We start from the raw sequence: 24,026 nt of genomic DNA, 5'->3' as shown, positions 1-24,026 counted from the left end.
AAAATTGTATACCACACTTGTTGCGCGAATGTCTCGTAAATTATAAACGAAAAAATTAATTTTAACAAAAGTTATTCCATTTGTCAGGTCTTTCTGTTACACCTTGAATATGACGTATATGTATATTTTGATGACAGTGATTTTAATTATAAAAACTCGCACGTATTATACTTGAATTTTGAACTGTACGCCGTCCGGACTCCGGAATGATCAATATTCGGTCAGGCTCGCAATCGTTCATTGGGTTTATCCCGAAAATGTGCACAGACAAATGACATTATATTACATACACATACAAATAGTATATAATACACGGTATATACCTGATGTGAAACATGGTAACTGTTTGTGGTTGCGTTCGTCTCAAATATAAAATCGTGATAAATTATATATTATTATATTCTACAGTAAGTATATGAATAAATTATACGTTATCTTGATTTATGAACCAGATTTTAGTTCGAAATTGTATACCGATAAACTATGAATATGTCTAATCTTTCAATTCGTCGTTTCGAGTCATAACCGATGTATTATACAATGTTCAATATTATAATTCCAGTAGATTATATTGGCTATTGCAGAGTTATCGATATAATGTGATATTATAGTACACAATATATTACAGTTGGCTGATGTAATTATTATAGTACCTACGCATTATGTATTACTAATTTATCATACCGATGAATCCGGTATCAATAAAAATGCATTATTTGCAGAGATACCTATATATAATCTATATACTCGATAACCACTGTACCTATATACATATATACATATATATGTCTAATGTCTATGTTGTGATCTATTATAAGAATGTTATGAGATCGTGACTGAACTTGGACGTGGCCACGTGCGGGCACGGGCGAGCAATCGACGTGAAATTAAAAACGGATTTAAAACAATCGAGAACAACGAAAAAAAAAAAAAAGTTTAAAAAATGGTCACACTGTCCTTCTGCATACTCCTACCCATAGTTCATGCTCCTACCTTAGATCACACTACAACCTATACAATTAATGTATGCAGACTCCTATCCGCATAAGACGGCGGCGGCGGCGGCACGCACGCCAAGTCCAGCCGCCTATTGCATAATTCCGCCATGGCGTGGTCGCCGCCAAGAGAACGAGCCGTCGCACGCGACAGGTGGTGGCGCGTCGCCGTCGCGCATTTCATCGATTCATTCGCTCGGCGTGTCCAGACGTGCGCGGTGCTCTGTCCACAGACGGGCCACTCTCGTCCGAATAAGACATAGTACGTGTTGGTATTTTACCGTCGTCGTCGTCGTCGTCGTCGTCGAGTAGTCGTATTTTTTTTTTCAATATTGACGATCCCGAAACGGCTGCCGTCTGTTATTGTCGCGTTTTATAATTTTCGCCGTCCACCATGCGAAATCCGCCACCGCCGATAGTATTATAATATTATTGTTGTTCGCATACCGCGGTTACCGCACGCCCGCGATATCAAACGGCGGCAACCGCGTGAGACGACCGGAAAAAAAATGATCAGTTCGTACCAGAACTTCAGCGGCGCCGCCGCCGCCACCGCCGCGTACAACCCGATGGCATACAGCCACCACGCCGGCCACGGACAACACATTCAGTCCATGTACGGCAGCGCCGTGGCCGCGGCCGCGCACCAGGCCGCCTACAACGCTGGCCAGCAGCCGGTGGCCTACAACGCCGGCCAGAAGCCTGTGGCCTACAACGCCGGCCAGCAACCGGTGGCCTACCACCCAGCGGATTACGGGTCGCCGGTGCCGCCGCCACAGCAGTCCAGGTACTACGAATCGCCCAACAGGCCGCCGATGACCACGCCGGAACCGCCGAACCGCAAGAAACCAGTTCCGCAACAGCCGCCCGTCCAGTTCACCAGAGTCCAAGGCGGAGTGCCCGGAGGTACCTATATAAATCGATAAGACTTTATGGTTGTTGTTGTTGTTGTTGTTGTTGTTGTATATATAATATCACGTCGCTGATTAGGGTGGTTAAGTAAAGTGGGTACGTTTTGGGCCATGGCGGTCTGGTTACTAGAGAGTGATATGCGTTGGTACTTATACGAAAACGCGTATGCGACTACTCCCTAATATTGACTAAAGTTATACAATGTGTGAGTGGGTGGGTAAAAAAAAATGAATCGTGTGAAAATATAATACTTTTACCGTATAACTATACTGCGATAACTTGTAGATCGGAATCGAAAACAATATTCGAAATGCTACAATTATGACTAGCATTATTAATAGGTATATATATCTTATTCGTGGTAAATAACAAATACCAAATAGCAGTACACCTGTAGACCAAGTGTATTCAAATTGAAGTCTCCTGATTATATTGACGATGCATACACAGACGTGAGCAGTTATTGCGGCCAGGCGTCTCGCCGCGTGTGTGGCCAATATTTATATGGACAAGTAATTGTTGTGTAAATATTTAACGAGTTGAATCACCGATTTCCATCAAGTATTTAAATAGTTAGGTAAGTTTTAAGTTTAGATAGAATAGGTGGGTAGAGGTACCATTATAATATGTATAAGACATTAAATACGTATAATATAGTAAGCGAGCGTATATTACTCTCTCTTTAATACTCAGTTTTACAAAATGTCGTAGGTATATAAAAAAAGGTAATAATATAGTAGCATAATATAATAGTATTGTGCACCAGGAATACGACCAAAATAAAATAAATATAACTGCGTGAAAATATTTTATATAATACAATAGGTATGAAAGATTTAGTACTTAAATTTGTTATCGGAAAGTTTTTTTTTAAGATTATGTCTGAGTTAAGCAACATAAAATAATTTAAAAAGTAAATTCGATCGGGCATTTTAGTTATTCGAGAATTTAGTAAGAAAAATATAATGGAGCATTATAAAAAGCTTTGAATTTATTTATCAGGGTTTCCATACACCATATATTATTATAATTGCGTTAAGTGGATGAATCATTACGGTTATCGTATACGAGTATATTATGTACTGTTTGCAGATGAGAAAGATCATCCACATCCCCTAACTCCATCAATCGACGGGTAACAGGACCTAACCCTCCCCCCTTAATGCCATGAATAATATAATGAAAAGATATTGTGTTAGAAGCAATATTGGAAAAAGTAAACTGTTTTTGACTGTTGTCTGTTTATGAACACTGTAAAAAAATTTTAATTTATTTTTAACTCGCGACTTCAAAGGTACCTAAAATGTAAAAACCTTCAAAATGTACGTAGATTACATGGTATGTGAAATGTGTACGGACGAATTCCTCAAGGTTTTTTATAACTCGAGGTATACTTTTTAAAAAAGTTTTAAAATTACATTTCGCTTTAAACTTTTCACGATAAACAGTTTCATATTACAAATAAATAACACGCAATGCTAATTAGATTATATTAATCGCAGCGTATCAATTTTTTCTGAAAATAAATTTGTACTAGTGCATTTGGCACTATTGTAAGGTATTATCGAGATCGAGTTGGTTATTATTATGTGATATCTGCAATAATTACAACACGTATTCAAATAGTGTAGCTTCTATAGGTTATATAAACTTTAAAATCGTACCTATTAGTAATCCGGCACAACTTGTTTTGATTCGGTCATCTTAACTAATAATAATAATAATATTATTATTATATGAACACAGAAATTGTTTGTCAAAAGACACCTAGCACAAAAACAAGATTGATTAAACGGCATCATTGTATAACCAATTTCCGTGAAATATTACAAAAACAATATTTACATTTTAATTGAGTGTGAGAAAATGTATTTTTTCTCAGATTATTATCGCTTTCAAGTGTAAACCATACGCGTTATAATGAGGTACAGATGATTACAGTCATTATGATTTGATGGTTTTTATATTAATTAGTGTATTGTACTTGAACGGATCGCCAACTCGCGGCTAGTAATCCCATTTCCTGATATGATTATTACCACAGAGTGTGGATAGAAAAACATGCATTCCATTCTTTCGGAATGTATGGACAATAAGATTAATACGGGTTACGAAATCGAGGAACTACCCGAAAACCACCTGCGATATTACCCGATCAGTGGATTAAGTGGGTAGTCGGATCGCGTGTACCGCCTAGTGATATTTGTGCGGCTTTGCTGCGGGGTTCACGATACGGTTACCGTAATATAAGACAATACTCGTAAATAATAATAATAATTATGATAACATGACGTGTGCACGTGTTTTAGGCAAGACTTCGCTGCACGCGGTGCTGGACTACGACGCCGACGACGACGACGAAGAGGATTCGGTTGATTACTACGACGAAGCGTACGGTCACGGCGGCGGAGTGACGCCCATCCAGGGTCCAATATTTTTGAGGAATGGTTCTGTGCCGGTCGTGCCGTTGTACGGTTACCAGAAAGTGAGCAACGGATCTCTGCTGCAGATACCGGTGAGTGCGGTGTCGGTTTTATCCGTCACCTTCAGCTGTGCACCTGACCCGTAGGTAGGCGTAGGACACAATATTACGCCCGTATAGGCATATTATGGAAATAATATGTGGACTTAAAGAGAGATATTTATTTTATAAGCCTCCGACGTATTGTGCACACGGGTAATCGAATTGGACAGAGCCCGACGAGCTTATAATACAACAGTACCTACAAAATACTAACACGGATGATATTATTGTGTGGGGGGGTGGCGCATTAAACCATTATTAACTATATAATCTATTATTTTCGAAAAGATAATACATCGGAGGTGCACAAAGACTTGAACTATATCATCGAAATAATATAACGAATTACGTCGGTAAAAATATATTATATCGTAATGCATTACTACACTCGTCGTACGCATGAAAATTGCTTTTTTAGTTGGTCAAAATTATTGTTTAATCTTTGGTTCCCATACGATTGTACTCGAAATTCTGAAATAATACCGTAGAGCGAAATATATTATTAATTTTTTTTTTATATATATCGTAAAACGTATAGTTTTGCTTACATAAACGTTAAAATATTTTTAATTGTTATTTCATCCCGTTGAATCAATTAATAAAATAAACAATAGCAGCCATTACGCGTAGGCATGTATAAAGTAGGTACGCGTGCTATAATTAATCGATGTTGTACACCAATTTTAGACCCCTCCAGGGTTATTGGAATGTTAATTGATAAACAGAACATATTTTATTGTTCTAATGAGCTGGTTTTTTTATTGTTAAACCTGTGTTTTTTATTTTAAAGACATTTCGACAACCGTGATATAGACGATAACGGTTATAGATTTAATAAAATATAATAAATGCTCAATACCATTATACATTCAACTGGCGTAGTGGCGTTTGGCGGTTATGTATTATACTGTATTCCGTATTCAAATTTGTCATTACTCATGTAGTCATAATATTGTTATTAAATACGATGCACTACACTTTTGATAGTAATTATTATAAGTCCTATGGTAATCGTGACCTAGTTCAACACTAATAATTGTGCTACTGGATATTGAGAAAACATAAACATCGTAAATACCTACCAATACACCAGAGTGACAGTTACATGAAATGTTCATGACAAAATTGCATAATGATCGCGCAAGGACGTCCGCGACGGGGCAGGGGTAACGTGTTTTTAAAATGATGTTTTGGGCAGTTTTGGAAATACAGCCGCGTGGACTGTGGCTATCTTTCTTATAACAACACATAAAATACAGTGAAAGTAGTCCAGACACAATTATAATGTATTCACCAGGTAGAGTTCCACGCGCCATTTATCTAATTTAAACATTGCACTAAACGTATTATTATAATTGTACTTATAAATTATTATAATTCCGACTCATGTGTGTCATGTATGTAGGTACCTACGCGGTACACCTGTGTGTATGCATAAATTCCGTTTCACGACACTGGATAACTTCCAAAACTATAAGGCGTATTCAAATTTTTGAATGAAAAAATACAATAAATTTGATTTGACCTAACTAAAACAAAAACAAAGCGTAACCTATCTTCGAGTTGCACTGAAAGAAAACATACAAAGATTAATAAAAAATTCACCAAATATATTAAATGGTTATTATAGTAATTAATAAATAAATATCAATTAGGTAGTATCTATTTAGTAAAATTATCCGAATTAAAGTGCCCTAAAATCACGCATAGAGTCTTCGCGATATTGTAAAATTAATTATTTTCGTTGTACATAGTAATAAATTAATAGTAATACTCCACTTAGTAATGAGTCATTAGTAATGACTAATGACATTTTTATTGATTGCTAAGATGTCTACATTGCATTATGAAAATGGATAATGGATGACGATAGAAAAGTTTTGATTTTTGTAGTTTTATTTGTCTATTAACTCGAAAACAATACTATAATATTATGCATTTAATTTTTCTTTCAAACTTTGATAACCTATGCCTTCATAAAATTCTCAACTAAAACAATTTCCAATTTCCTATCGATTTTATTTTTAATAATAAATTATATAGTAAAATAATATAATTAAGAAAAGGAATCAAATTTTGTTATTAGTGAATCCAAAGTATAATCATTAATTTTTACTTATTTTATTCCTATAACATAATATTATACATAAATGGCGTGCCTAATCTGATATTAGACTGAAACAATTAATTATGAAACTAATAAATAATATAAGAATATTACTGATTATTAAAACTATTTTTTAATTTATTTGATTTTTGCATTAATACCTATTATAAATAAAACGTTCAAACTATTCTAAAATTCCATTTTGCTTTCAGGTTTGAAATAATGTAACCAGGTTTAATAGCAAGTAACCATGTTTAAAAATTTCATAAACAAATTTATGAGTTATATCCATTGAGTATTTAAGTTTTCAAATATTTTTTTTTTTATTGGTCTTACAATTTCTACAATTTCTGCTTCCACAACTTGGTCATTAGCATTACACTATAAACATAAATACATAATATTAATATTAATATAATGGGGAACAGATCAAAGAAAAGAAAAAAAAATAGTTACAAGAAAAACAGTTTTGAATTAGTTAACTTGGTATTTTGTACGTTGTAAATGTTGGCCAAAGTAGTTTGAGTAAATTGGTTGTTCTGAAGAATTCAATGGTGTTGGTCTCGTTGTCGGGATTTTTTCAAATATTTTACCTGTTTGTCATCAATGAATTTTTGAAATAATTTTAATTTTCACTTGTCATTGTTGTTAGGTACGCGACAGAAAAAATAAGTGACGATATGATTTGCGAAACTCCTTAATATTTATTTCCACTGAATTCTACCCCCTACAATTTCAATATAACCTATCGAATAATAAATGTTTTTACATGCCTAATCATTTAGTCATAATTCGTGTATACGTGTACACATTGTAATTTCTAAACAATATGTACAGTATACAATATTGTGCTTATCTCATTTACATGGTGATTGTTTTTTTTTTTTTTTTTAAATAAGTACTATAAATAATAATTATGATCTCGTGAAAAAGTTTAAAAACAATTAGGTATAGTTTATAATACACTAATGGCTAGAGAAAAACATTTTAATCTAAGACTGAAAGAATTTAAAGTTATACTTAAAAAATATATTTATTATTTGTAGTCGTTAAATGTCTGAAATCAAAAACCTTTTTCAATACATATGTATTAGAAAAGAAAGGGAGAAAATAATATTAAGTTACGTCATTTCTGACAACCGAACCTACATAAAATAGGTACGTATGTGCAAATGTTTATAATTAATACCTACACATATAGTGCACATAGTAATAAGTAAATCAATTAACTTACATCAATTGCATGTTACTGAAAGTTACATAATAATTATTTAACGGTAAAACCTGACTACCAGAGAAAAAAATGTTACAATTTTTATTAGGAATTTACGGTATTTTTACATATGTACCGGTATCTAAAATGTACCTACATTGTGTAATATTATTTAAAGATCTCTGTTCTCTAGAAAAATTTTAAAATGCTATATTTCGGCATATGTTATATTTATGTATATAATATAATAATTAAGTAAATGTATCAACAATACAGATTATAATATAAATCGCATACCTACGTAGTATGTACCTGATGTTGTGTCAAATGACATAGAACCTAATGACCAGGTATAAATAATATGTAGGTTTATAATGATATATGACTATGATCTAACAGAGACGATCGTTGAAACGAGAGAAATAAATGAATGTCCGAACAGTGAAAATTCTACAAACCACTCTCTGTAAATAATGTGGCCCCGCTAACACACAGATGCTCTACAAAGGGTTCTTTTTTTGAATTTATTATGAAAACAAAAATTGTAAAAAACAAGTAAAAATTCTGCAATTTACGGTTTTGTGAACAAATCGTATTTTGGTCATTCTTGTTTCGGTTTCCATTCATAAAATAATAATACCAGGGCTTCTTCTAAAGCGAATTTGTGTACTATACTTTTGAGAAAGCTAGATGCGGCTGGAAAAATATTTTTCGCATGGTTGATATTTTTGTTATTAGTTGACTGTTTTACAGATAACGAACCAAAGTAGTATTCTAAAGAATTCTTATTGTTATGTCCTATGCCTACGCGTAAACATAAATTCCACGGGTCGTTAGATGTTATTCCACAGCCAAAACCAAATGGTCCAGGACTAGTGATATTGGTGAGTTATAACTTAAGACACCATAAAATTCCAACAAACAAACACAAATTATGATTCTTACTTTTTACCATTGAGTTTGATCATAGGTAAATATTCACTTCGATATTAAATCCAACCTCACTAATGACTGGATTTGGTCTACCTTCTCCCGACGCAAATCAAAATCATAACAGTGTAATGTTTACACAAAAACACAACCTCACATAATTTATTTTCTGAACGTGCTCCAAACAGCAGATACTTTAATGTTTAAATATTTCTAGTTAGCTATGTAAATTTAATTTAATTCACGTACCTACATTATCAATATTCAATGTTATAAAGCAGTTTATATATTCTTATTGTTATAATTATTTGACGAGGCATTAATAGCCAATGGGTACGCTGGTTGCTGTGCTAAATGCCTACGACCAATATTATTAACTTATTATTCGTGATAATTCATCCAGGATTGTTTTATTAAGGAAATTTGATACCGACCATTTGTTTTTTTGTACATGTCTTTATGGTTATATATTATTGTTTATCGTACTAAGAAAACTATTAATGTGATAACAAATCTGACAATATATTTTAATTTGTTGTGAAGTTTAACTGAAATTGATCGTCCCGCTTAATCAAATGTCGACTCTATTCTAATCTACCCCATAAATTTGATTTTAAAATGTACAAATTGAAAAAATGTTTAAACAGCGATTAATGATATAGATAATCATATACAATGGACAAACACTAATTAATTACTTTTTAGTCAATACAGATCGGTGTCATGTGCGGTAGGTCTCTGCTATCTCTTTTACATTATACATTCAATTGATCTCACTAATCACTAAAAGCGCATTTAAGAAAAATCCTTAATACTATAAGCCCTGATTATTTTAATCGGTACGAAACGAAGCAATACAAAAGTTAAGTTCAAATAATGATTTATATTCCTCTTACATTTCTGGATTATTATTATTTATAATATGGTGCTATGATTGGCGTCACTGTTTCCCTAAAAAAATTACCTTTTCATTTTTAACAAAATATACCCTTTTCCACTAAATTAGAAAAAATGGCATTCCTTTTTTTGCCACTTATAAATGACAGATGTGTATATCTATTTTGTGAATTAATTTACGTTACTATTTAACATTATAGTGTAATAACTAATAACCTATACCTATTGTATACTTACAATTTTTTTCTTTAAAAAATTATGACAACATTTTACATATGTATTGTAATGAAAAATAATTTTGTCATAATGAAGAGTTAATTTCAAAATATCAGAAGTATGAAATCGGTGTAGATACGGATATGAAAACTTCCGATATCATACAATTGTGATAAATAACGTTTATATAGACAATTTAAATAATTATGTATTGCTATAAAAACTAACAGTACACCTTTATCATAATATTTGTAATTTATTTAAATTACTATTCTTCGGTTTTTTCAATGTGAACCTATAGGAATATATTCCGAATGGCATATACTGCAAAATATTAGTATTTTATAAATATAGACAATTAGACAAAACGCATTACGAGAAAATTGGCAAGCCGAGTGGCCGGCTAAGTATATTATATAATTTCAAGCCTAAACTTTTAACAGTCTGAATAACTGTGTAAATTGATTTCCGTATAGTGTAAGAACTTATTTTTTATCACCACGTTTGACAATCGTCAACACGCTGATTTATAATACACAATACACGTCTAAGATAAGTGTATAGGATTAAAAGTTATTTGAAAACAAAGTATCAATTCGAAGTTTTCATTGTTTGATCTATATAATATTTTCCATGATCAAAACAGTTGTCACAGTGACGGAAAAAGGATTGTCGTTTTTATAATTTGACGGATAAGTAGAGTAGTGGCGGAAAACGATTACAGGCGAGTTTTGAAAAAACCAGTGACGACGTGATGTGATAATAAAACTATTAACCTACACAACTTACTATGGCAGTATAGGCACTAATGGATTTCACCTATAACTATATAATGGCCATACAATTTTTTTTCGGGTACTTATTGATATTTAATAGGTATTTATTTAACCTCGATAAAGCGGCACGGCATTACCACACTGTGTTTTATGTGAACATTCCAATATTTTCGACTCGAATTATATTTACATTTTTATCTAATGTACATAATAATGACCTCGTTAAAATATACTAATACAAATTTTGTCTGGTAAGTGGTAACGAATATATAGTACCTATATTTGTTTATTTGTTTATGATTGATTAGATAGAACAAACATAAGAACGCAATGTACGTTCTGTTGTTCATGGAAACATTGAAAAAACCTACGGAGCCCCAAAAAATAGAAATGTCGAATTTAAACCAAAAAAATAAATAAACAAAACACAATGATCATTACAAAACAACGTTTAACATTGAATTTGATTATGATTTTGAATGTTCCGTGGAACCCCGGGGGCCCGAGAAACTCGAAGAATATAGTTTGAGTACCACCTATGTACATAATATGAACGATTATTATTTAAATAAATTAAATTCTGATTTCCTTTCATTTTATTTAGAGTTATTTTCTTCTAGGTTACTATTCTTCCAGTTTATGAGCTAATGCCAAAATTAATTTAGCACATGTAATAGGCACACGTATTATATATTTATATAATAATATATAATATTGTATTTGAAATACAGTAATTTACTAGAGTAATTTTATAAAACTCAAAATTATGTTATGTGTTTGGTAAAATTGTCTGTATAGGTAGGTACGACTTTAATAATACGTAGGAACCTTGCATAACATATATTTTTTTTATATAATATTAACATAGACACGTTTTTGGTCTGCGTACAACAAATTTTTTTCTGACCGATTTCGTGTCGTAAATTTCACGTTACAGTACCTAGGTTGTCCCTTATACAATTACGTTACCCTAGCAACCTCGATTGTAAAATTATTTATTTTTAATTATATGTTTATATGTTTTATAACCATATGATTACATTTTACTTTTTACTTGTTCGAATTTATTAGTTACAACAGAACACTTTATAAATTAAATTTTTAAAATTTGTAATTATGACTTCGAATTCTGAAAGCCAGAAAGCCTATCGCGAACCCACAAAAACATATCAATGATTCATTGTTTTTCCGTGCAGCGGTAACAATATCAAATAGCACTCTACCTATGTTTACTTTTATTTTTTAACATAAATATTTTTTTGGGTTGGGTACGAGATTTTTTGTTTACGACCGATTTTTCATAGGTTTTCGTTGTCATGGTAACTAATTAACATAAACATATTTATGGTTCATACATTTTCCTCGTAGAAAAAAAATATCGAGTAGCGTGCTATGGTCTTCTTAATATTAAATCCACCAATATACATTGATGTGTCTTCTACAAATTACCTTATTTTTGTATATCTTCTTTTCAAAACAATTTATTATGGTAAATGTAGACATCTAAGACATCTTGCTGTGATAGCCAAGACGTGCTTTCGAAAGTTGATACTGAGTCTTTGGCTTTTTTGTTATTATTTTTGACGTATAATATAGTATACAATTATTTTAAGTGTAATATAGTATTTATATGTTAAATATTCACTTGTCGGCAAATTGTCTAACAATATTATAATTTCAAATTATATTCACTGTGTGTCTGCGTATTGTGCATAGTTCTATAGATATACTATAGTCCCTATATTGACTTTATACTACAACCTATAATATTATATGATTACCCTAACTGGTTATATTTAAAAAACACAATTTTAAAAAGAGAGGTAAGTAGGTAACCATTCAATTGTACAGTAGGAGTGTACTTCGCCATCGAGCAGGTAGACACTGTCATGGATGTGCTAAATTTGAATTGAATGATAAATCGTTGAATACAATAAAAAAAGATTCTTAGTGAAGATGATCTAAATTTTCGGTAATCAAAGTTCCCAAAAATTATTTTAATAGTAAATTCTAGTATTAAAATTTTAGAAAATGTTCGTATTTTTTTTTACGTTTTTCATGGTTTAAAAACTACTGAGAGTTTTCGATTTTTACCTTCTAATAGTACCAACTAGATCCATGTTGATACTGTCTACCAGAAGCAGCTCTAACGTAGTTTAGCATTTTTTCTACTGCGAAAAAGGCTTTAGTCACAATAATTAAAAATTAAAAGAGCACACATTGCAAAATCAACACATTCCAGTCAGAAGCTAAAACGAATTTATCAATCTATCCTTAATTTATAGATAATCAACATTCAAATGCACCTTTTATTTCGATAAATATTGAAAATAATTATAAATTCATAAGTAAATGTTTGATTGAATATTTATCGTTTTATCAAAAAATGATTTACAATTTTGAAATAAATACGTTCATGGTTATTCAGTCAATTAAAATAAGCAAAATAAATGCAATCCGCATCAATTAAGTATAATAATTGTATAGGTAGTATACTTTTTAGTAAAACGGTTATAATTTGTACATAGTTAATGATTATAATATTTTACGTTTTTATAAATCACTATTATGATTTTTAATAATGATCTTATTGGCAGGCAACAACAAATGTAATAAATTGTTGTGAATCAATTTTAACATGACATACGTCAAACAAATACAATTAATTTATATAAAACATATTATATAGGTACCTACAATCTTTATGTTAGAAATACTTCATACATTTTAGTATTTTACTGTTACCGATTGTCAGATAATGTGAACAATAAAAATTAAAACATTTAAATCTGTGTAGCCTGATTATTATAGAATAGTGTAAATACCTATGTATACAGTACAAACAGTAATTTGAGCAATTTTATTAGTCATATATTAAGTATAATGAAGGTATGTAATCCAAAGAAATTCTAAAAGGAAGGAGAAATATGTATAATCATCATCGTCACGCGAACCTATACCTATGTCTAATTATTAACACAGAATATGGTCACATCATAGGTGCATCACAATTTAGGATACAACTATTTTCCCGCCAGATAATCCTACAAGTGATATTAAAATCGACCGTAAAAATTAATACCATGTACATATAAATGGCATGTAAACGCCATGTGATACACGTTTATTATATAGATTCTTCTATACACTACTTTTATTTGCAAAATATTGGCATGGGTTTGCAGTGGATCGGGCAAAGTCAGCGGGGGGGGGGGGGGGGGGGGGCTAACTTCGCAAGACGTCTAATTATAATTTTTTTTTTATTATTATTTTGAATGCGCGTTTGTATAGTATACTCTAATACTCTATAATATTATCTGTCATTGTATCGTTTGGATAAAAAATAGCAAATAATAATCGTACGATGAAAATTATCTAATCAGAGATTTCGTACATTTACTTATACAGGTATTTTGGACCGCTCTTTCGTTTGCCTTAGGATATGAAATTGGAGGAGATGTGATCCGTGGAACTCCGTGTATTAAAAGAAATCACCAATTGTTTTGTCCGACAGCAGGAAAAAGTTACCCAGTGTAAGTAAGTAGTAACTAAACTACCCTCGTGATTTTTATACGTAATATATTATTATTGTATCCGTGATCGGATAAAAAAAAATATAATATGTTTTCAAGGATACTTTATAATAATAGACATATTTCTAAACAAGTGAATTATTAGATAATTTTTATCGCAAGCACACGGATATTACAATTAATGATTGTCTTTTGTTTTTTCTCTCCTCTGCAATAAATCAATACTGTCCGGGATGCTTGAAATAACACATCATCATCGCTATTCGACATGGTAGTATGTATAGCTGAACGCGAAAGATAAACACATAATTTTACTATGTTCGCGAGTCACGGACTATGACATCAGTGTCCGTGGTTCAAGTCTACTTATAATGCAGAGATTAGAACTCGGAGCAAAAAAACGGTCTAAATTTGTTATTCGACAGATAAATTTGTTCACATTTAATAACGTTTGATTTCAAAAGTGCCCAAGCAGGTGTATTATAGTCGTAAAACGTTTGTACTATTTTTGTTTCTTTGTCAAACTCAGAGACCGAATCGACAGATTTATCGATGAAAATAAAGCGCTCATGAAACGAATGTACGGCGATTTCGAAATGATGGAGAACGGGCCGTTCCCCAAGGCAAAGAGATCGACAGCCCGGAAAAGAAGACAGGACTCTAGTTTTTCGGACGATCAATCGAAACCCAATAAGCTTCCGACCAGAGGCCAGCCCGCAGATTCCGGAAGGTACTATATGGTTATAATACACCTGTATAATACATTAATAACTAATATGATTATACACACGCGCCATTGCAATAGGTACGCATTTTTTTTTTGTTCCAACACCAATACTGAAATTGTACTATATTAGGTATATATAGATGGGTATTGAAAATATCATGTACTTGACTTCGGCCGATGAGTCATCAAGTGATAGACAGGTATTACCGACGTGTTCAACCCAACACTAGTGTTATTATTAGCACCGCCCACCTCATTTCTATAATATATACGTCGGATATTAAATTCATTGGGCCACTGCAGTGCCTGCGCATACATGATAAGACATAAGTTTACACCCGACAACCCTTGACGTAAACAGAAACCGGGAGTGTCGCGAAGGCCCATATTATGGTAATATAGTATAATATACACCGGAAGTCTGTGGTTATTAATTAATGTACCTACCTAAATACCTAACGGGGAATACCGAATTCTCTATAAGTTTTGTTTGGTGTACTTAAAACTGCAGTAGATAGGTACCTACCCTCAGTGGCGTCATTTCAGTTTTTATTAGACTAGGGCAACTTTTCACGGCTTTTCCGACTCAAAATTTTTTTCACTCAGATTCTCATAGCATAGTGCCATAGTGGTTAAGGGTGGGGGAGGTGTAGTAAATGTGCCAACTTAAGGTTGATGTAAATACTAGACTGGGGCACATGCCCAAGTTTCCTCACCCCAAATGACGCCACTGCCTACCCTAAAATAAATAATAATATTCTCGACCTGGTCGTCTGACCTACACCAACTTCAACAACTCGACATAATATTATAATATTACATCATACTGCAGTATTAATTGTTTTCGTGGTCCATAAAAATATGATTAGGAACGTTTCTACAATATGGGTAGCCACAAATAACATGTTTTTGTTTACTGTTTACTCGTTCTTTTGGCTAGTTTCAAGGTGTACAACGTTCAGTAGGTAAATGGTTTCTTGCCATCGAAACTAGTGGTAGCCCTAGGCCCTAGGGCAAGTCAACTATAGGACATATTTCAATCCTAAGCTACACTTTTAAGGTACCCGCCGCCATTAAATTAAAAAAAAAATCAGAGTAGGTACCTACCAGATAAAAGTATTGATATTTGCTTAAAACTGTCAAAACTAAATATAAAATATCTTAATGATAAATTATCAGAGTAAAACTAATATTATTTAATAAAATAATTAACGTTAGAATTTCAAACAAAATAATAACTAATTCATTAATATCTTGTAAAAACTAAAAAGGTGCCTATATAGACATGTCTATTTTTATTTTTTACTGACTAGTACCTCGACACCTCGTACCAATAATATAATAAAAACCACATTTATTATGAAACAATAATATTGTGTTAATGAAATTCAATGGGGTAACATAATTGAGTATAATTCCTGCATATCTACTTATTCTACCCACTAAATATACAAAAGTACAAAACCATTTTAGAATGTATACTAACAATTTTGTACACCAACACTACCTATAATCTATATATAATATAACATAAAATAATAATTTCATTACGCAATGTTTTATCTAATACATATCCTAAAACGTCAAAGTGGTCAAACCATATAAATGCTTTGAGATAAGTCTACCTACCAAATTAGAATCATTTAACAATTTACTTCATTATTTTGGTCAGTTGCGAACATAAAATGTATTTGTTTCCAAGAAAAGTGAAACCGTTCTTAAAGCATTATTTAGACGTAATATTATAGTTTATGACTTTTTCAATTGTATAAGTAGAGGAAATATCGTGTTTGTATAATATAATGACGTCATTGTCTTGTCGAAAAACATTTGAATTGTTGAAGAAGTTAAGGCTCCTCGCGCAGATGTGTTCATTGCCGTTCGGATATCTGATTAACGTCAGAAGCTAATAATAAAGTCCATCGTATCACTTTCAAAACGTAGGGACAAATGGACATTATAACTTCTACTTTTTATATACAATTGATTTCATGTAAGTACGTATTACTAATATTGGAGTTTCATTTTACAGGGTAGACTCTTGCGAATCTAAAGTAGAAGTGGTCACTCCGTATTGGGCTTCGAACAGCGTGGGTAAGACCAGAGCGATCGTTAACACCGAACACTTCGAACAAGCTATTCATCAAGAAGTCTGCACGTGAGTCGATAAAAATAAGCAAAAAACAAAATAACTAATTTATGTAAACCAAACAGACTACAAATATTCTGACTTACATCTTATTATTCGCTCCTTGAATTGTTGTATTTTTTACAACAATGTTTGCCGTGTTGCTGTTTAATGTTTACCACCTATTGCTTTAAATGATACTAATATCTAAAGTCCTAACTTTTAACAAATTTAATATTCAATCGGTTTGCTTCGTAATGTGAAATTTAAAATACTAATAAATCACTATTGATTTGAAAAGAACAAAATTGTGTTATAACCATTAGTTAAAATTTAAAAACATTTTGAGTATTTTTGACTGAAAAAATAAACATCTTGCAATCAAATAATCTACCTATTTCTTTTCTCATCACAATATCTATATATAATAAGTTGGTATACAGAATGGCCACCGTGTTTTTAAATTTTCCTGTTAAAAAAAATATTTTGAAAGCCCGATGGATCCATCCTGTATTGTAAACAAGGTGATTCTTTTAAAAAGATAAATACCCATTTTTTTATAAAGTACCTAGGTACTAACATTATTCAAAATATTTTTGTACATAATTTAAAATTCTGAAGTCACGAGTCATTTCAAAACAACATTTTTGAAAAATCATTAATTTTAACTCCAAAGCTGATGATTTTCTGATAATTTCAGAATATAAAATTCAAATTTCACGGGGTGTCACCATTGGGTGACTTCCCCTTCCCGCTAATCAACCGACATCCCATTTACTTATTGTAGGTACTACATGTAAATACAAATTGTAAATATACATTTTTGTTCAATAAAAAAAAAAAATTCAAATTTTTACGAGTAGGTAGTTAATTAGTAAAGTATAAGTATGGATGAGTGGAATAGTGGACCAACATTTTTCGGATTAGACATACCTTTGCTAATCTAAGCTTTGTAGTATACAATATATTACATACAGTTAGGTATAATTTATAACTAATTAAACACTCGTTTAGTCGTTTATAATTCAATTTGTATGTATTCGTATTGAATATTTTAGTTTACTCTGCTTTTGAATATGAAATTAAAAATGTAGGCTGACATTCGATAAAGTAACAACTTAAATAAAATATCATTCTTTCTTCAAAATCTGGGTTTGTTATGTTTATGACTTGAGAATATAAAAAAAAATATTCCCAAAAACGTGACTGCTTTGCGAGAATAATATTAGTGTTTACCTTTAATTTTTAAAATAATCTCCTAGGCCCTAGTATAATAATACATATTATACACCCGCCTAAATATAATATTAATATGTGCGTTTTCCTATTCACGATCGACAACCATTAACCATCATAGCCCATGGGTAGGTTACGGTACCTATTTAATAAATTTCCTAAACATAGCATGAGCAAAAATTACAAAAATTAATTTTTATATTCACAGTAAGACGCTGACGGGACGCTGTTCGGGGGACTGTGGATGCGAACAAAAGTATAAATGGCACAGGCTGTTGGCGTACGATCCCGACAATGACTGCAAAGGGATATTCATGGATTGGTTTTTATTCCCGTCTTGCTGTGTGTGTCGATGCGATTCGGCAACCCCGAACAATGTTTAGCGAAGATCATCATCGTTCGTGCACGTCAACTTTGTGCTTATTATATTATATTATATAAATATATTACATATAGATATATATTTATTATCCTTTAGTATAACTGTTTATATAGGAATAATAGTTAATACCTATGCTTATATTATAATATTTCGTATACATATATTTATATATTCAGTGCCTATTTAAGATAATATGCCTATCCACGTACGTCTGTGTAATATTGTCACTCACGCGTGTTTAAGATATTTATTGTGTTTGGTCTTGGAAATAATCCTCTTATGAATAATAAATTATAAACATTTAAATTCATAATATTTTATTAGTATTTTATAATATATTTAAACATGTCGGTTACTCATGTAATATCAATTTCACTATAGAAACTATATTTTTATTTCTTAATGACGGTTGTATAAACATAAATTATATTAGGTATTATAAATGATTACTTTATACATGCTAGCTGGTTAACCTACTTTTATATCTCTTTATAGCTTAATATACTAGCTGATCCCGTGCACTTTGTTGCCCGTAAAAATGGCAACTCTTAAAAAAAATATGATTGTTTCATTTATCATTATTTTGGGTGTAACACGCTGCAGTAAGTGCAACACAGTAATCACATTTTCTGTAACATTAAAATTATTACAAATAGATAAATAAACATCAAAATTACCATTAATATTTCCAGTTACTGGGAATGTATCTACACCAAATTTAGCTTAAAGATTATTAGTATTATACAAATAAATATTATACAAATTATTTCAAATAAAAATGGGAAAATATTGCCAGATGCAACCAATTCGCAATAACCGCCGTGGACAGTAGGATTGACCATTTCACGTATACATAATCATCAGCAGTGGAGAAGTTGTCACTATTTGAATTGTAAATTGTAATACATAGTAATAAAGTTATTCCAATTTCAGATCATTTTATTTCGGATCTCCTAGCATCTTTCTTGAAGTGTTAAACAAATGAAATTATATTAAATGCAGGCACCATCGCCGATAGTTGGTACAACTATTTGAGGTGCCTTCATTCCATTGACAAAAATCTCTTCAATCGATGACATTTTTTTACAAAATATCTTAACAATTTTATTGAATATATACATTTTTAAATAATTAGTCAATAAAACGAATAATAAACGTTATAATTCAGTTAAAATGAAACAAAATTGTAATAATCATAGTATAAGGAATGAGAAGTATGCTCAATGATAAGACTGCGCATATTTTTTTAAACGGCAATGTATAATTTATATAGGCAACCAACAAATAAACCCAAGGCGTCAAGGCGACGTCACGAGTAGGTATACATTTAATCTTATGTAATGCAGCTTGCACAAAAACACAAGGCGATGCACGTGCGCGAACTAGGACAAAAACACGGTTTGAGTTGATCATACTTCTTATTTCTTATACTATGGTACCTCGTACCTAATATTAATATACCGACTATGTTTAATAATGTTAATAAATAATAATATTGTTAATCGTGGAAATAATAATAATAATACTAACAATAATAAAGTTCGTTGTATATAGGTATACAATTTACACGTACAATTTTGTTTTTTGCCGATTTTAACCCATTCAAATCTAAATTTTGCAAAATTCTTTCTTGGCGCACGGTGAAATTATAATATTAATCTACCCTCAAAATTTAAAATCAATAGGTTCGGCTATGCGTTGTTATGAATCAGTCGCTCAGGACTGCAGTCTCGTTTATATACATATACATCTTATTATCTTAACTCGGTTAATTTTGATATTGATTATGGAGCAGTTGTTAGACGACCAGTAACAGGTTATCCGTGTCAAATTATGGAGGATAACCGTTCAAGATACAATTTGAAAATAAAAAAGACAGTGATGAAGAGGCGATACCATAGGCGCAAATAGCGTTTGAGATTTGGGGGGGGGGCTAAAGCCTTACTTTGATAATATTGAATAAGCTTAAAACAAAATGTAGGAAATGTTTGGGGGACCTATTGACATTTTTTTTTGGGGGGGGGGGGGGGTCTTTAGGAGCCCCCCCCCCCCTATTTGCGTTTATTAAGCTACATCAAGGTTATAATTACTAATCAAATATAAATGTAATATTACATTTTGAAAATGTTACGTTTTCTTGTCAACAAACTTGTAGTATACATATTACATATTATTGGCAATTACTATTGAAAACCCTTCGTAGGATTATTGCATACGAATAGAGAATCATATTTTGTAAACAGATATTATTTAATCAATATAAATAATCAAATTATTATTAATAAACTGTGAACATTTTGAATAAAATTACTAAAATAGTATAATCCTAAGCCAGTTGTTTCTTTTATGATAAATATAACTGTCATAATGGTCTGTATCATGATCATTTTTTAATTGCCATTGTCAACAAGGCGTTTGTTTTCCAAAACATTGTTTAAACCTTTCATCAGTACCAACTCAGTTGTTTCAAGTCAGAAATATTAAAATCGAAGCAAGTAAAAATTTGTGTGACTCCACCTTCTAGTTTTCTGGCGTGCACGTTGAAAAGTTCAAAACATCGGCAGTAGACAGATAGTTTCTGCCTTGCCGTTACGACTCATAAACGCATCGACCGAAAAAACAAATCACAACTAAGCACGAAGAGAAAAGCACTGAAGCGTCTGAACTCTGAAGTATAGCCCTATGAACATCTTTATAAGTCTATACAGTGCTCGACTTAGGTGATGGATGCAGGGGAATAACGGAGTACTCCAACTAATTTTTCAGACATTTTAGCGGCGTATACTACTATTATGGATTTTATAGTAATTTTTTGATTTAAATTATTATTATTATTTTTTTCAAACTTTTTTTGTCATAATTAGTTATTCAATGATATTATATTTACAATCTAATTATCTAAAAAGTATAAATATAAGTATAATATATATTTATCAATACATATAAATCTATACCTACAATTTGTTATACTCCTCGCTCTACTAAGCTTGTTTATTTGTAATTGGCTTACTTACCAATAATAAATATATATTTATATACAATTATAATTAATCAACAAATTTAAATTTAATGTTAATACAAATTTTCTGTATTTTAAATTATATTATGATATATATATATTTAAATTATTTATCACATTATGATTCACCAAACATACCTACTCACCCACATTTTTCACTGAATAATGAAATAATACAAATTCTTATTTTTGAAAGTATTAAATATACTCAAAGACCATTTCGTAAGTGTATGAATCTTTTTTCCTTCTTAAGGAGTGTCCTGTGGCATATAAGCGCTATATAGTGGATAGGGGGGAGGGGGGCTCCCTCACAACAAATAGTCAATATTTAGATGTACCCATGGTTGAAATATACAAGGTTATTGCATGTATACCCCTTCTCAATCAAGTAGAGTAAAAATAATAACATTTATTACTCACATATAATAAAATTATTATACAGATTCAACCCATAGTGTAACCAAATAGTAATGTTTTTTTTTGGATTAAACTAAGGCTAGACGATTACATGGAAATTCCAATTTGAAATATATTAAATAATTGGGCTCAAAAAATTAATAACGTTCATCTATACAAACTAAGTGTAAAGAAAAAAAATTAAGAAACCATTAATTAAATATTATTTTTTTTTTTTCAAAAACATACACTGTTTTGTTTAATTATAGGGTTGTGAATGGTTACAATTCACAGTTAATTATAATAATAATTTTGGCATAAGCAAGACCAAGCAGGATAGCTATAATTTATATATTTAGGTACTTAATTAACTAAGCCAATAAAGCTAGTTCTATAAAAAATAAAAATTGTGTACAGTATGTCCCAGAAGTCCAGTATCACCTTAATATCTGTGGAAAATCAATATATATAAATGCAGTTTTTTTACAGTAATAAGTATGGAAATTCTGATTGAATACCATAATATTCGATTTTTTTTTCGAAAATTCAAAAATTATCAAAAAAATTTTTTAGGCAAATAAGTTTTTTAAATTTAGAAGATAGCCATTTTGTTGATCGTATTTTTTAAAACAGTTCAAAAAAAAAATATTAAATTGAAACGAAAATTGCCCAAGTTAGAGCTAATTATTATTTTGAATTTCTAAGAATAATAGTTATGTTGCCTATGCATACGGCATTAGCAAAATACGATTCGCATGTTAATTATAAAGAGATATAAAAGTAGGTTAACCAGGTAGCGTGTATAAATAGTAATCATTTATAATAATTAGCACTAACTTGGGCAATTTTCCTTAAATTTTTTTTTTTTTTTTTGAACTGTTTTGAAAAATACGATAAACAAAATGGCTATCTTGTGAATTTAAAAAACTTATTTGCCTAAAAAATTTTTTTAATAATTTTTGAATTTTCGAAAAAAAATCGAATATTATGCTATTCAATTAGAATTTCTATACTTATGACTGTAAAAATAACTGCATTTAAATATATTGATTTTCCACAGAGATACTAAAGGTGATACAGGACTTCTGGAGCATACTGTATATTAAATAATAAATAATATTATGTTAAACGCTGTAACATTTATTACACACCAGTAAAGTAGGTATTGTAAAATCAAAAACACACTCTTAACTAATTAAATTACCTGTAAAACTGCTTGTAAATTTCATTTCTTATTTTTTTTATAATTTCCGGTTTCTATAGCTAATTTTATTGTTAAGAGGTATGTTTCATTTTTAAATGCCATTTCTTACTAAATAAATAAGTAATGCTAGGTATGAAACACAGTGGCGTGGTGAACGGTAATTTCAGAGGCTATTGCCTCTGAGATTTTTCTTAAATAGAGGGGTGGGTGGTAGCCGGTGGGTCCCCTAGTAAATGTAATATGATACACTCAATAAGTAGTCAATAACGATCTGAAATATAATTAGTTATATTATATTAATACATTATTATGCATTAGGACTTGGGATATTTGTATCAAGCCTCTGGAAAATTCTTAGTTCGCCACGCCACTGATGAAACATATGTTAGAGCATTTAACATATTATTATTTATTTAGGACCATCTGTTGACATCGTTAATAAAATCCTAAATTATATAATTAGTTATTATAAGCATTAGAAATATACATACAGTGAAACCTCCCCTAACCGACACCTCCCAATAACGGATATTTTCTTGAGAACCAACTACAAACTTTCTACGATCTGAACCCTCTGAATAGCTGACAAAATTTCAGCAAACGAGTGTCAGGTATTTAGAGGTTTCACTGTATAAAATACATTTCACTCCCAATAAAAAATTGAGACTTTAGTACTACAAATAAGATGTTAATATAATAAATTGAAAAGTCACTAAACGAGAATAAAGGTAACCTTGGTAAATATTAAATTTATTTTTATATTTGTATAAACTAATTGTACTTTATGTACATACATATACCTACAAAATATATTATGCATAATATATAAAA

At 31.0% G+C, this 24,026-nt stretch overlaps 1 protein-coding gene across 1 annotated transcript; it reads left to right on the top strand.

The window, feature by feature from the left end:
- Nucleotides 1-1,063: 1,063 nt before the first annotated feature.
- LOC132943238 (protein spaetzle 3) lies at nucleotides 1,064-18,891 on the top strand. The gene is made up of 6 exons (XM_061012127.1): nucleotides 1,064-1,901; nucleotides 4,217-4,422; nucleotides 13,979-14,103; nucleotides 14,633-14,833; nucleotides 16,863-16,988; nucleotides 18,403-18,891. The coding sequence occupies exons 1-6, from the start codon at nucleotides 1,505-1,507 to the stop codon at nucleotides 18,575-18,577; spliced, it is 1,230 nt and encodes a 409-aa protein (XP_060868110.1). The 5' UTR covers nucleotides 1,064-1,504; the 3' UTR covers nucleotides 18,578-18,891.
- The last annotated feature ends 5,135 nt before the right edge of the window (nucleotides 18,892-24,026 follow it).

The sequence above is a fragment of the Metopolophium dirhodum genome, chromosome 4 (genome assembly GCF_019925205.1).
Source record: "Metopolophium dirhodum isolate CAU chromosome 4, ASM1992520v1, whole genome shotgun sequence".
Classification (NCBI taxonomy): Eukaryota; Metazoa; Arthropoda; class Insecta; order Hemiptera; family Aphididae; genus Metopolophium; species Metopolophium dirhodum.
This window is presented reverse-complemented; position numbering and strand designations above follow the sequence as displayed.

What these genes read in the sequence shown, in the direction of transcription:
- LOC132943238 (XM_061012127.1), top strand. Translation starts at nt 1,505, where the DNA reads ATGATCAGTTCGTACCAGAACTTCAGCGGCGCCGCCGCCGCCACCGCC. An exon ending in GATCTCTGCTGCAGATACCG is followed by an intron (nt 4,423 to 13,978) that starts GTGAGTGCGGTG and finishes TTACTTATACAG; the next exon opens with GTATTTTGGACCGCTCTTTC. An exon ending in GCAGGAAAAAGTTACCCAGT is followed by an intron (nt 14,104 to 14,632) that starts GTAAGTAAGTAG and finishes TGTCAAACTCAG; the next exon opens with AGACCGAATCGACAGATTTA.